Source organism: Nelumbo lutea, chromosome 5 (assembly GCF_056320005.1).
Source record: "Nelumbo lutea isolate HS-2025 chromosome 5, American lotus-T2T, whole genome shotgun sequence".
In the NCBI taxonomy this organism is placed as follows: Eukaryota; Viridiplantae; Streptophyta; class Magnoliopsida; order Proteales; family Nelumbonaceae; genus Nelumbo; species Nelumbo lutea.
In genome coordinates this window covers 31,348,998-31,363,252 of record NC_142688.1, presented here as the reverse complement: position 1 = coordinate 31,363,252, position 14,255 = coordinate 31,348,998, and the positions used below count along the sequence as shown (strand labels likewise).

General features: G+C 37.8%; 1 protein-coding gene across 4 annotated transcripts in view; it reads right to left on the bottom strand.

The window, feature by feature from the left end:
- LOC148851446 (Protein kinase superfamily protein) overlaps window positions 1–14,255 on the bottom strand; it is a 42,072-nt gene that overhangs the window by 4,559 nt on the left and 23,258 nt on the right. For 2 of the 4 annotated variants that reach the window (XM_088944547.1, XM_088944548.1), the window contains exons 17-18: window positions 10,706–10,801; window positions 10,563–10,604 (exon numbers count right to left, since the gene is read on the bottom strand). In XM_088944547.1, coding sequence (XP_088800673.1) covers window positions 10,563–10,604; window positions 10,706–10,801 — 138 coding nt within the window. Of the gene's footprint in view, window positions 1–755; window positions 1,125–1,220; window positions 1,439–1,527; window positions 1,797–1,886; window positions 2,055–10,562; window positions 10,605–10,705; window positions 10,802–14,255 lie in introns of those variants that run through there. The other 2 variants (XR_016099203.1, XR_016099202.1) reach the window with 2 other exon arrangements.

Genomic DNA, 14,255 nt, shown 5'->3' with positions numbered 1-14,255 from the left:
GATGGTACGGCTGGTTGTGTAGCTTTGAGATTCAGCTGGTGTGGTTGCATTTGCTGGAGCTGGTGGTGATTGTTGAGAAGGTTGGTGCTGTGTATTTTTAGTTTCTTTTATTTATTGGGAGTTATTGGGCCTTCAGCCTATGGGTTTTATGTTTTCTATGTTTTTTAAGTTGTATTTCTTAGCTGTCTAAGTAGCCACCCTATTGAGGGCATATTGGAGATTGTGCACCCTTTATTCTTTTAATATAAAAGATAGTGGGAGGGGTGGCCTGATTTGTTTTTGGCCTTCTCTTCCCTTTTCTCCCAGAGCTGGTGGTGATTGTTGAGAAGGTTGGTGCTGTGTATTTTTAGTTTCTTTTATTTATTGGGAGTTATTGGGCCTTCAGCCTATGGGTTTTATGTTTTCTATGTTTTTTAAGTTGTATTTCTTAGCTGTCTAAGTAGCCACCCTATTGAGGGCATATTGGAGATTGTGCACCCTTTATTCTTTTAATATAAAAGATAGTGGGAGGGGTGGCCTGATTTGTTTTTGGCCTTCTCTTCCCTTTTCTCCCATCTTCATCTTCTTCTCTTCTACTCTCAAGAAGCTCCTTTTCTCTTCTCTTTCTTAAATCTTTTTTATTTCTTTTATTTTCTAATTGGTATCAAAGCAAAGTTCAGAGGATCTTGGATTAGATCCATGCGGCCCTAGATGAGCCAACTGCATGGAAGAATAGAAGGTTGATTGTGTTGGAAAGGGATGACGAGGATTATTCCTTGTGGAATCCGAGTCAGATTCTTTCCTGTTTTTTAGTTATTTATTTTCTTATTTAGGCTGTGATTATTTTCCTTTTTTTTTAGCTGTGATTTAGTTTCCTTTTTATCTTTAGGCTAAGTTAGTGGGTTAGTTTCCTAGAATAGCTCCTAGATTGATTCTTAGAAGTTGTATATATTTGTACAGATCTTCTCAATGAGATTAGAACAGAAATCTTCAAACATTTGTTTCTGTTTTCATGGTATCAGAGCCTGCGACGATGTCTGGAACGAGCCATTTCATCAACAGTGGACTCGACAGCAGTAGATTCAACTATGAATGCATCGAGATCCCTTAGAACCTCCTTCACCACCTCTGACATAAGCCATTCTCTGCAGATTACCCAACACAAATTAAATGTGTCCAATTTTCGTGAATGGATTCAATCCATTTTGTTAGTGATTCAAGGAAAAGGAAAAGTGGGTTACCTTACTGGTGAAATCCCTCCTCCAGCGAGCAGTGATGCGAGTTACAAGACATGGGAAGCTGAAAATTCCATTGTCATGGCGTGTTAATCAATTCCATGGAGCCGCAAATAGGACGCACATATCTGTTTTACAAGAACGCTCACGAAATATGGAAGGCTGTTCAGGACATGTACTCAGATCTTGGAAACACATCTCAGTGTTTTGGAATTCGTTCTCTCCTGCGGAACATAAGGCAGGGATCAATGTCAGTAACAGAGTACTACAACAGGCTGATTGATCTATGGCAAGAAATGGATTTGTTTTATACAATTCCATAGAAGTGTACTGATGATGGAGTACTGTACAATCAAGTCCTTGAGAAAGATCGAGTATTTGATTTTCTTCAAGGACTCAATAAAGACCTGGATGAAGTACGAGGTCGTATTCTTGGAATCAAACCCCTTCCTTCACTTCATAAGGTGTTCCCTGAGGTTCGACGAGAAGAAAGCAGGAGGAAAGTCATGCTAAACCCATCCTCACACGGAATCCTAGAAGAACAATCTCAAGGATCTGCACTTGCATCTACTCAGTCTCAACCTTGGAAGAAAAAAGAAAACCATCAGTGGTGTGAACACTACAAAAAACCGTATCACACAAATAAGACTTGTTGGGACATTCATGGAAAACCTCCAGATTGGAAACCACGGAATCAAAGGAAAGGCAACCCTTCAGCTCATGTAGTCGAATTTGCTGAGACAAAGAAGCCTAACACAGCAGCTTTCACACCGGAACAAATGGAGATTTTAAGGTCTCTTCTTCACCAGCAACAGATTTCTGAGGCATCAGGTTCTACACCTACAGCACAATTGCACAACGAGGTAATATCTCATCATCTCTATTATCACGAAAAGATGATCTCAATGACTGGATTGTTGACACCAGTGCATCAAATCATATGACAGGACATCATACAACTTTTTTGAATTATAAAAAATGTGATGGTGACATAAAAGTCTCAGTGGCAAATGGGAATACAATAATTGTGGCTGGAGTTGGAGATGCTTTTTACCAAGGACTTTATTTGAAATTTGTTCTTCATGTTCCGAGTTTAAGATACAATCTCCTTTCTGTTAGTAAGTTAATTAAGGATCAAAATTGTAAAGTAACATTTCTTTGTGATCATTGTATTTTTCAGGATCCGTCTTCGGGGAAGATGATTGGCAATGCTGAAGAACGTCATGGTCTCTACTATCTCACTGATTCTTCTCCAAGGCCAAAACCACATCTATCTCTTTCTGCGTCTAGTTCGTTGAATTCAGATGTAATCCTATGGCACAAACGCTTGGGACATCCTAGTTTTCAATATTTGAAACACTTGTATCCAAACTTATTTCTCAATAAAGATCCTTCTTCTTTCCATTGTGAGTCATGTATTCTTGCGAAATAGTCCAGAAAAAATTATCCTATTCACAATTACAAACCTTCCAAACCGTTCCATCTTGTTCACAATGACATTTGGGGAGCATCACGGGTTGTGGATTTAATACGCAAGAGATGGTTCATCACCTTCATAGATGACCATACTCGTGCTTGCTAGGTCTATCTCTTGAAGAACAAATTTGATGCCGGGTATGTGTTTCAACAGTTCCATAAAATGATAAAGAATGTGTTCCAATGCAACATTCACATACTCTACACAGATAATGGAGGAGAGTACTTTGCACAGATTCTTGGAGATTACTCATTCAGAATGGCATATTTCATCAAAGCTCATGTACATCTACCCCACAACAAAATGGGGTTGTAGAACGAAAAAATCGTCATTTGTTGGAGGTAGCTCGATCACTCACGTTTTCTAGTGCTATTCCACATCATTTTTGGGGAGAATCTGTATTAACTGTTGCCTATTTAATCAATAGACTTCCATCAAAACCCCTCAAATTCCGTACACCAGTCAGTTGTCTCCAAAAAGAATTCCCTCATATTTGTTTACTCAACTCTCTCCCACCAAAAATATTCGGGTGTTCTGTGTTTGTTCATAATACCAATCCTACTCAGGGAAAACTTGATCTAAAGGCCATCAAATGTATCTTCATAGGATACTCTCCCACTAAAAAATGAGATAAATGTTACAATCCTGTCACAAAAAAATTCCATGTATCCTATGATGTTACATTCCTGGAAGATCAATCCTTCTATTCCCATGATTCTCTTTAGGGGGAGAACTTAATTGAAAATAATCATTGGGATCTTTCGATATCTCTTCTTGTGTCTTTGCCCCAGTCTCCATCAGTGTCCACTTTACCATCCTCTGAGTCTCCACCATTACCCCTACCAGATACAACCACATGTCTCGGTCAAGGGGGAGAATCAATCCAACAACAAAGTGAACTAATTGTTTACTCAAGGAGGCCCCGTGTTACTTAACAAAACCAACCATTGGAACCTATGGCAGATTCACCACAAGATTCACAAAGAGGTGTTGTTACAATTGATGATCTGGATGTTCCCATTGCTATAAGAAAGGGGGTAAGATCTTGTAGTCAACATCCGATTTCAAATCAATTGTCATATTGTCGTTTATCTAACACTCACAGGGCATTTGTATCTCAACTTGATAATGTAACAATTCCTGCAAATATATATGATGCCTTGAGAGATTCAAAATGGAAGGCTGCTGTTTTGGAAGAGATGAAGGCACTAAATGACAATAATACATGGGAAGTTGTAAACATGCCTGAAGGGAAGAAGTTAGTGGGCTGTAAGTGGATTTTTATGGTGAAAGTAGGCTTGGAAGGGAAAATAGAGAGATACAAGGCGCATTTGATTGCTCAAGGGTATACACAAACATACGGGTTTGACTTTGCACTAGCTGCAAAATTGAACTCTATACGGGTTCTCTTGTCTATGGAAGCCAACTTGGATTGGGAATTGCACCAAATGGATGTTTCAAATGCTTTCCTGAATGGAACTCTTGATGAAGAAGTCTACATGAAGCTGCCTCTTGGCTTCGAAGACAAAGAAAAACCAGGATCAGTGTGTAAATTGAAGAAGTCTCTGTATGGGTTAAAACAATGTCCTAGGGCATGGTTCACTCAGTTCAACACAGTTATGAAAAGATTTGGATACACACAAGGACAGGCAGATCACACCCTATTCGTAAAACAGTCAAGGGATGGAAAAAAATCAATCTTGATTGTGTATGTTGATGATATGGTAATCACGGGTGATGACAATGATGAGATTACGAATCTCAAGGGCCTAATACAATCTGAGTTCAAAGTTAAGGATCTTGGAAAACTTCAGTATTTCCTTGGGATAGAAATTGCGAGAAGCAAAACTGGTATTTTCATTTCTCAAAGAAAATACATCCTAAATCTGTTGAAGGAAACCGGAAAGCTTGGTTGTCGTCCAGCTAGCACTCCATTGGAGAAGAATTGGAAGCATAAGATCTCTGAGAATGATCCTCCAGCTAACAAAGAGAGATATCAATGTCTTGTGGGAAAACTAATCTATCTATCACTTACTAGGCTTGATATTGCCAATAGTATTAGCATAGTTAATCAGTTTATGCATGCTCCAACCGAGAGACATCAGTGTGTTGTTGATCAGATCCTTAGATATTTGAAAGGAACTCCTGGCAAGGGTATATTGTTCAAGAAAAGTGATAACCGGTTAGTTGAGCGATTTGCAGGTGCTAATTGGGCTGGTTCGGTTGAGGACAATAAGTCTACTACAGGATATTGTACAAAGGTTTGGGGGAATATTGTTACATGGCGAAGTAAGAAGCAAACTGTTGTGTCCAGAAGTAGTGTAGAAGCAGAATACAGGGCAATTGCACAAGGGATCTGTGAGTTAATATGGCTTGAACGACTACTGTCAGCCTTAAATGTTCCACTTGATAATCCAATGAAACTGTATAGTGACAGTAAGTCAGCAATAGCAATTGTACACAACCCTATTCAACATGATCAAATGAAACACGTTCGCATTGACAAAAATTTCATCAAATCAGAGATCGAAAGCGGAAAAATTTGTCTATCCTATGTGCCATCTGGATCACAGGAAGCATACATCCTCACTAAACCATTACTTAGGATCGAGTTTGAGACAAATGTATCCAAACTGGGAATGATTGATATACATTCACTAGCTTGAGGGGGAGTGTTGGAAAGGGATGACGAGGATTATTCCTTGTGGAATCCGAGTCAGAATCTTTCCTGTTTTTTAGTTATTTGTTTTCTTATTTAGGCTGATTATTTTCCTTTTTTTTTAGCTGTGATTTAGTTTCCTTTTTTTTCTTTAGGCTAAATTAGTGGGTTAGTTTCCTAGAATAGCTCCTAGATTGATTCTTAGAAGTTGTATATATTTGTATAGATCTTCTCAATGAGATTAGAATAGAAATCTTCAAACATTTGTTTCTGTTTTCAGATTGATGGTTCAAGAAAGGCCCAGTTCTTGGATTTTTTTTGTAGATTCTAGACTCTCAGTGAGTAATCTTGGAATGATAATCAAAATCAAGAAGAACTAGAGAAAGAACAAGAAACCTAGTTGCAGTAGGACTCCTTTTTTATGAGACTAACAGCCTCTTCTCTTGTTTCTATCAGTTCTCGGGGAAGAAGTAATCTCGCCGAGTAAGTATTTTTGCTTTCAGAAGGGTTTTTGGGCTGTAAAAAGGGGATCGATCTAATCCTAGAGGTGTTTTCTTGTTTTTTATTGGTGTTTAAGCTGTTTGAGAAACTATGGAAGGTAGTGGAGTTGAACAAAAATTGATCAATGACCTTGGATTGGGTGTGGGAGGAGCCAGTGATCCTTTGGGTTCAGGAACTATCACTATAGATAAATTAGATGGTACAAACTATATGGAATGGTCAAAATCAACCAAGATGGCAATTGGTACAAGAGGAAAACTAGGGTATATCATTGGTGAAGAGAAGAAACCTGAGACAAATTCTTCCCGGTGGGTACAGGAGAATTATATGGTGATAACCTAGATATGTAATTCTATGCTATCTCATATAAGTTCTTTGTGGGCTAATATCAGTGTTTTGAAAGTGCAAGGGCCAATTTGCACCTAAGGCGCAAGGCACAAGGCGAGGCACGCACCTTTTTAAGAAAGGCACAAAGTTACAAAAAAAAAAAAAAAGAAAATTCAAAAAAATTAAAAAAATAAAAAAATGCACAAATTTCAAAAAATATTAAACATAATGTTAATAAAAAATATAAACTTTAAGTTTTAAAATAAATGCTTTAAAAAACCTATTATCTAAAATTAAAATACATAAACATAACATGTAAAGCGTATTCAAATGAAAATTTAAAAATAAAAGCAAACATATAAAGCATTTTCAAGCATGTACAACCCACAATCTCTTTTCCTCCTTAATTGCATTGCTTCAAGTAGCTAATGTGATGTAAAACATATTGCATTATAGATTCTATGAGTCGCCTTTGTACCACGCCCCTCAAGGCAAGCCCGAACAAGTCTATGTTAGGGTTTGAAATTCTTATTTCTCACATAAAAAATAATGATTTTATATCTTTCATTGCCTTTTAAGAAGAAATTTTATTGCAATGAATGAATGAACAACATTAGCAAATAGGGGCGTGGTCGGGGGTCCGAGGGCGGAGCCCCTGACCCAGCCGTTAGACTAAAAAAAACAACAAAAAGCGCAAAATTTTAAAAAGGCGCACGCCTGGGCTGAGGCACAAGGCGCATCAGGTGCACGCCTAGGCGCGCCAAGCGTATGCCTTTTGAAAGGGGTGCGACTAGGACTTGGGCGAGGCGCATACCCAAAAATGCGCCTAGGTGCTCCTTTTAAATCACTGGCTAATATAGTTAAAGAAATTTGGGATGGGATTGCAGAGACCTATTCACAAAGTGAAAATGTTGCTAGAGCTTATCAATTAAGAAACCAACAGGGAGATAAGCCTCTTACATATACTTATTCTACCTTGAAAACATTATGGCAAGAGATAAACAATTTGGAGACATTGATTTGGGAGAGTACCAAGGATGTTGCTCAGTGAGTTAAAAGGTGCATTTGAAGCGCACCTAGACGCATGGGTGAGGCGCATTTTAGGGTATGTGCCTCACCTAGGTTCCAAGTAGAGTATTTTCAAAAGGTGTGCATCTGGTGCGCCTAGGCATGTGCTTGGTGTGCCTTGCACTTCAACTTAGGTGTGCACCTTTTGAAAATCTATGTTAATGTTGCTCATTCATTCATCCTAATAAAAGATAGTTCTAAAAGACACTTAAAGTTATAAAACCTTTCTTTTTTATAGGGATTAAGAATTTAAGACCCTAATATGGACTTGTTTGGGCTTGCTTCAAGAGAGTTGGTATAAAGGTGGCTCATAGAATAAAAAATGCATAATATTTAACATCACATTAGCTATTTGAAGTAATGCAATTGGGAAGAAAATAAAGAAATTAAGAGTTTACATGCTTGAATATGTTTTATATGTTATGCTTGATTTTATTTTTTTAATTTTCATTTTAAATATGTTTTAAATATTATGTTTATGTATTTTAATTTGAGATAATAGTTTTTTTAAAGCATTTATTTTAATATTTAAGTTTATACTTTTAATTATGAATGTGTTTAATATTTTTTTGAAAATTTTAGAATCTTTTTACATTTTTGCACCTTGCTTCAAAAAGGCATGTGCCTCACCTTGCGCGTTGTGCCTCAGGCACAAAGTGGCCCTTGTGATTTTTTGTGCCTTTCGCTTTTAAAACACAAATGTTGCTATCAAAAGTTAGTGAAGAAGAATAGGGTTTTTGGGTTCTTAGCAGGACTTAATCCTAAATATGATCTTGCACGACAACACATTCTTTCCCATGACAGTGTGACTCTCTCTCGGGCATATACCTTTATGTCTGGAGAAGAGAATAGGAGGAATATTATTATGTTAAATCTTGGCATTGAGTAGCCAACTATGGTTAGCATAATTATTAAACTTAAGCTTAGTGAAGATAAGGGTGGTAATGAAATGAAAAGGGAGGATAAGAAGGATTTGTTTTATGATTATTGCAAGAAGCCCGATCATACCAGAGACACTTGTTGGAAGCATCATCCACATCTCATACCAATTTAGCTTAGGAACAAGAAGGGTAATGCAAATATGGCAGTGGCTGGAGATTCGTCTGGATCTCTAACTCCAGCTTCTTTGGAGTCTATTGCAGCAGCAACAGTTAGGGCGGAGTTGGAAAATATGGGCAATATGTAAATCAGAGAGATATAGCTAGTTCTAGTTCTTCACTCGATAGATAGCAAGGTGCAAGCAGTTCAGGGATTAGTCATACTACTTTGCTCATGTTGGTAGTTCATATGCTACTACAAATTATGTCTCCACTTCAAGTAAAGAAGAACCTCTCTATATTTTAGACTCAGAAGCCTTTGAGCATATGACCAATGTCAGTCGTCTTCTGATAGAGATAGAGTCTCTATAACAGATGGTTCCCTTGTTCCTATTGCTGGAAAAGGGTCAGTTAGAGTAACTGACACCATTACCTTAACTTCTATTTTACATGTTCTTAGACTGCATACTAATCTTTTGTATGTGAGTAGTTTAACAAAAAATTTGAATTGTTTAGTGACTTCATCGTTGTGTATTTTTAGGATCTAGAGTCAAGGAGAATGATTGGGAATGGTTTTGAGGTGAATGGAGTCTACCTTCTTAATGCGCTTCCAACTCACTAGAGTCATCATGTTAGCAACAAAAGTATTGGTTAGGCCATTTATCATTTTATTCCTCACGTTTTTTATTTCCAAAGTTATCTAAGCTTGTTCAGTTATTCTGTTTGGAATGTGGAAGTTGTTAACTTGCAAAGCATTGTAGACATTCTTTTCATCCAAGTAATAAAAGGAGTTCTTTAGTTTTTAATATTGTTTAGATTGATGTTTGGGGACTATATCACATTTCTTCCATGAATAGTTATCATTATTTCCTTTTATTTATAGGCTATTACTCTCGATATTCTTTAATATATTTGATGCAGTCTCGTGATGAGGTGCCCTCCTTGGTTCAATAGTTTCATCAGATGGTTCTCACATAGTTTGGGGTGAGGACTAAGGTTTTTAGATCAGATAATGCTAGGCAATTTTTTAAAAAGGACCTAGCACCTTACTTATTGGAGCGTGGGGTGATTCATTATACAACACAACGAAATGGAGTGGCAAAAAAAAAAAAACAAATATATTGTGGATGTGGAAAGAAGTCTTATGGTGAGTGGTTCAATTCCAGTTTGTTTTGTGGTAATGTAGTTCATATTGATGTCTTCTTGATCAATCTTGTTCCTTCTCGTGTTCTTGGGTTTAAGGTTCCATATAGTCTTCTTTTTCCTGAGGGAGAGATGTTTTATATACATATGAGGGTCTTCGGGTGTGTTTGCTTTGTCTATATTCTTGGTCCTCATCGTTCTAAATTGGACCCCAAAGTCAAGAAATGTGTTTTTCTTGGGTATGCCAAAAACCATAAGAGATATTGTTGCTATGGTCCAGTATCCGGAAATCTATGGGTGTCACTTTCTTTGAATCCACATCCTGTGGTTCTCCTTATGGGGAGTGTTTTGGGAGGAGAGTTAGTGTCCTATTCCTCTTCCTGTTCGTGCTCCAGTTTCTTTACCTACTCCATTATGTCATGCCTTAGGGTTCTTTACATGCCAACATAAGAGAGTTGATTCTACACATGCTCCAATAGGGGAACGCACACCACTTACCATTGGCTCATTTGAGATTCCAGGTTTGATTAACACAAATCTAGGCATTCCTCATATTGTGCCTACTGATGTTTCTATTCCTATTGATGATACACCTATGCTTAACACTATTGATGCATATCAATGTTTTAAAACGTAGAGGCGTGATGCGAGGTGTTCCACTACCTAGAGGCGTGAGGCGTAGTTCAAAACACAAGAGGTGTAAGCCTCCTTAGGAGAAGGGGGGTTAGGAGGAGGACAAAGAGTAAGGGGGGATCTCATTTTTTCTTTATTTTTAATAAAAATCTTTTATATTAAGAAGAATAAGGATGCATAACATTAGTTGAAAGGGGGGGGGGGGGTCTTGTCGAGAAGTGTCTAGCCATGAAGTAAGAAACCTTATTGAACTCAAATTCAAATAGGAATTTGATTTAATACTTGATGTGCTCAATATTAAAATATGTGTCAAACCAGTGTACATCTAATAGAAGGTAGATTATATAAGATCCATCCATTTTTAGGCTTGTGGATCCTGTAGGTGGAATGAAGAACCAGTCTACGTATGATATATTCAAAATATAAGTACCCTATGTTTTACTTGTCTTTAGTTCCACTATTCTACAATGACAACTACCATAATTAATGCTCTATATGCATACCTTGGCTAGTTCTTCAAGAAGTATTTCTCTAACAAATGCTCCCTGCCAAAATATCAAACAAAATTTTGTTATTTGATTCAAGGTTAATTTGATGACTTGGATTGTTCCATGAAATTAAACAAATCATGCATGTTCATCAATACCTTTTCAGTTAATGTGAAAGAAAGAATTTGCTTGATAATCATATGATTGTCCTCCTTTTGTTCTACCAAGACCCTCTCTGTTCGTGCACGGAGGGACTGCCATACAGGAAATTAAAGGTCTCTTCAATATTAGCTAATGTAATTGGAAACCAAGGGAGATACAGAGCTAAAATAGAATTCAAAATTGAAAGCCTTGGACTTCTAGGTACCAAATAAATTTCATAAGGATTTTGCAACTGAAAATTCTAAGATGGTGAATTATCCCCATGTCACCCCACTTGGAATGGTTTAAGGAGGGAAAAAAAAAAAAACTCTTCCTTCCTAGGGTGACATATGTCACCCCATTTAAACTGGTTGGAAGAGGGAAATAACTCCCTCTTCCTAGGGTGACATGTCTCACCCCACTCAAAGTGGCTAGAGGAGGGAAAATAGCTCCCTCTTCCTAGTGTGGCTATGTGTCAACCCTGTCACCCCACTTAAAGTGGCTAGAGGAGAGAAAAGAGCCCTCTTGTTAGGAAAAGACAAGTGGCATCCCTTTTATAAATAAATGGGACACTTCAAAATATTATTAAGTAATATAAAATTTAATTTGTTTTAGGGTCTATTGTCCCATCAATGGGCTCGATTGAAGTCCTATTAAATGCTTACTGCATCACAAATAACACCCAATTAACTTAGGGCCTGCTGATTACTAAAATAAACCGCCAGCCCTTCTCTTCCTTGACAAATTATTTCAGCCCACCCATAAGATTGGGCTTAAAAGATCAATCTGGAAAAAAGGCCCTTTTGTTTCTTTTTTTTTTAAGTTGTGATTGGGAGTATTTTAATAACCTGCTCCCAGTTCAACTATGATACCGGAAAGAAATGATACCAGAAAAACTTATAACCAATTGACCAGTATCATAAAAGTGATATATTAGGTGGTAAGTGGTTACCACTCTAACCTGTGGTGCCAACCAATCAGGTGGCTAGCATCCATTATCTCTTGCTCTTCCTCACTGCCACTATTTTTCTTCCTACTATATTCCACTTAATGTCAGATTTCAGTTCTGTCTACAAGTGATATGTAGCAAAGGCACTATCTATTAATTGTCTTCCCACCCCTGAGGGTTCTGTGAGAATTGCTTTTATTTTAATCAATAACTCTTGAAATTTGCTCATACTATGTAAAAAAGAATAGATACAGAAGAACTTTCAGTTTTTACAAAAATAATGGAACTAGTCCAATGCTACTCCCCCACTGTCGGTTACACATCACCACTGGAACAAATTACACTAAATTTCTGCAACCCTTATTTTGGTCCTTTCCCTTTTCATTTGTGCTTCTTACTCTGGTAACTATTATTTGACAAAGGATTGAGATGCCCCAGATATATTGTCAAATTGGATTACTTGACTTTAGACAATACTTGCACTGAATTTGATATTGTAGAGAAGATGGGCCGAATGGCCCATAGGCTGTTACTGTATATTATCTTTATGTTCTTCTCTGTAATGGGCCTTATTCTGGGCCCATACTCCTTTATGTTCATCTTTTGTAATTTCTTGTCTAACTAAGGACCTCTCTTGTAATTACTAAAAGATTAACTTAATAAAAGTGTATTAGAGAGTTGGAGGGAGGTTATGTTCGAACTCCTCATCCTCTAACTCTTCTTGCCGCAGCTCTCTCTTCTTCTCTAATCTTCTCTTGCTAGTTTTCTTTGTTTCAAACACAGTCCTTACTTCTATGACTGTTTTTCAACTTGGTATCAGAGCGGGCCATTGCTTGGCGTGTCCCTCATGTGGTTCTAGTTCAACCAACTACATGAGGAGGGTCTAAGGCTGAGAGTTTACAGTCATCCGCCTGATTCTTGGAGGTCATTGGAGGGTTCCCAAGCTTCTACACACTTGGAGAAGGGTTCGGTAACCAGGAAGAATCAGAGAACAAGTTGTTTTGCCTGATTTAAATTCAGAGAAAAAGGGTTTTCGAAGTCATCATAAAGGACAAGTGTTCGACTTGGTTTATAGTTCAAACCAGAGACTCTCTTACTGTAAGTCTTTGCTTAATTGTTTCAGGGTTAATTTTTTACTGTTCTGGACTGTTAAAAGTCCAAAGTTTCTTTGGAAACAGTACAGCTATTCGGCTACCCTTTGGTTTGATTTAATCCAGAGATTTCTAGGTTGTTTTTCTTTCTTTTCTAGACTGTCAAGTAGTCGAAATACCTCTAAAATCACTTCTGCTGAGACTGCTTCATTCGGCCACTGTTGTTGGACTGCTCCTACTCAGAAATTTATGGGTTGCTTTGGAGGTCCTATTCGGCTAATTATTGGGTTGGGAAGTTGCCAAGACTGTTTTAAAACTAAGTGATACTAGTCTCATCTTCATTCCAGCCCCTTCCTAAAGGCTGAAAGAGTAAACAATGGGTTGTTAAGCATTGCACACTAAGTGTTCGACAAAAGGTCTCTTAAGGACTATGGTCTTTTGTCTTCCTCTTTGGGACATCGGCTGTTAGAATCTGAAATACCCTGTGATTGGAGGTTGCTGGGTGTCTTTTTGAAGGCTGAAACAGTAGAGAAAGAACTACCACCAAACTTGCATGATGGATTTCTCAAACTTTGAAAACAAGAATACTGCTGAATATGGGCAGATTTTGGGAACCCCAACCGGTTTATGTTGGCTATAACCACAGTCAAGCTTGATGGGACCAATTACTTGGCTTGGTCACAATCAGTGAAAATCCATATTTGTAGCAAAGGAAAATGGGGTTTTATTTCTGGGAGCAAGAAAGCCCATTCAGAGGATGATCAATCTTATGAGAGATGGGTACAAGAAAACTATACTGTGATTGGGTGGCTTGTGAACTCAATGCAGCCACAGATCAGTCAACATTATCTGTGGATGAATTCAGCTAAAGAAATCTGGGATAGTGTTGCAGAGACTTACTCCTACAAGTTAAATATTGCTAGATCTTACAAACTGATAAGTGATGTGAAGAATCTAAGACAAGGGGAGAAGTCACTTGTAGCATACTTCTCAATCTTAAAATCTATATGGCAAGAGATTGATTTGATAGAGGCTGTGACTTGGGATACCCCTAAGGATGCTGAAACATATAGGAAATTGGTTGAACGGAATAGGGTCTTTGAGTTCTTGACAGGACTGAATTCTGAATATGATATTACAAAACAAAACATCTTGTCCATGGAAGATGTTTCATTGTCACAAGCATATACTCTGGTCAGCAGTGAAAAAAGTAGAAGGCAAGTGCAGGTTCAAGGAGTTGGTATCAATGATCATTTTGCAAATATGGGAATTAAACCCAAAGGGGTTACAGAAGCTCACAGTGGCACAGGAAGGAAGGAAGTGGTGTGTGAATATTGTAAGAAGCCGAAACATACAAAGGACAAGTGCTGGAAATTGCATCACAATCTTGTACCTATCAAATTCCAGAAGAAGAATGATAGTAGAAAGACAGAAAGTGCACATGCAGCCACAGGGACAGATACAGATGTTGAATCTACCAGTGCACAGTTGGCAACCATGAAAGCTGAATATGAGAAGTTTGGAAAG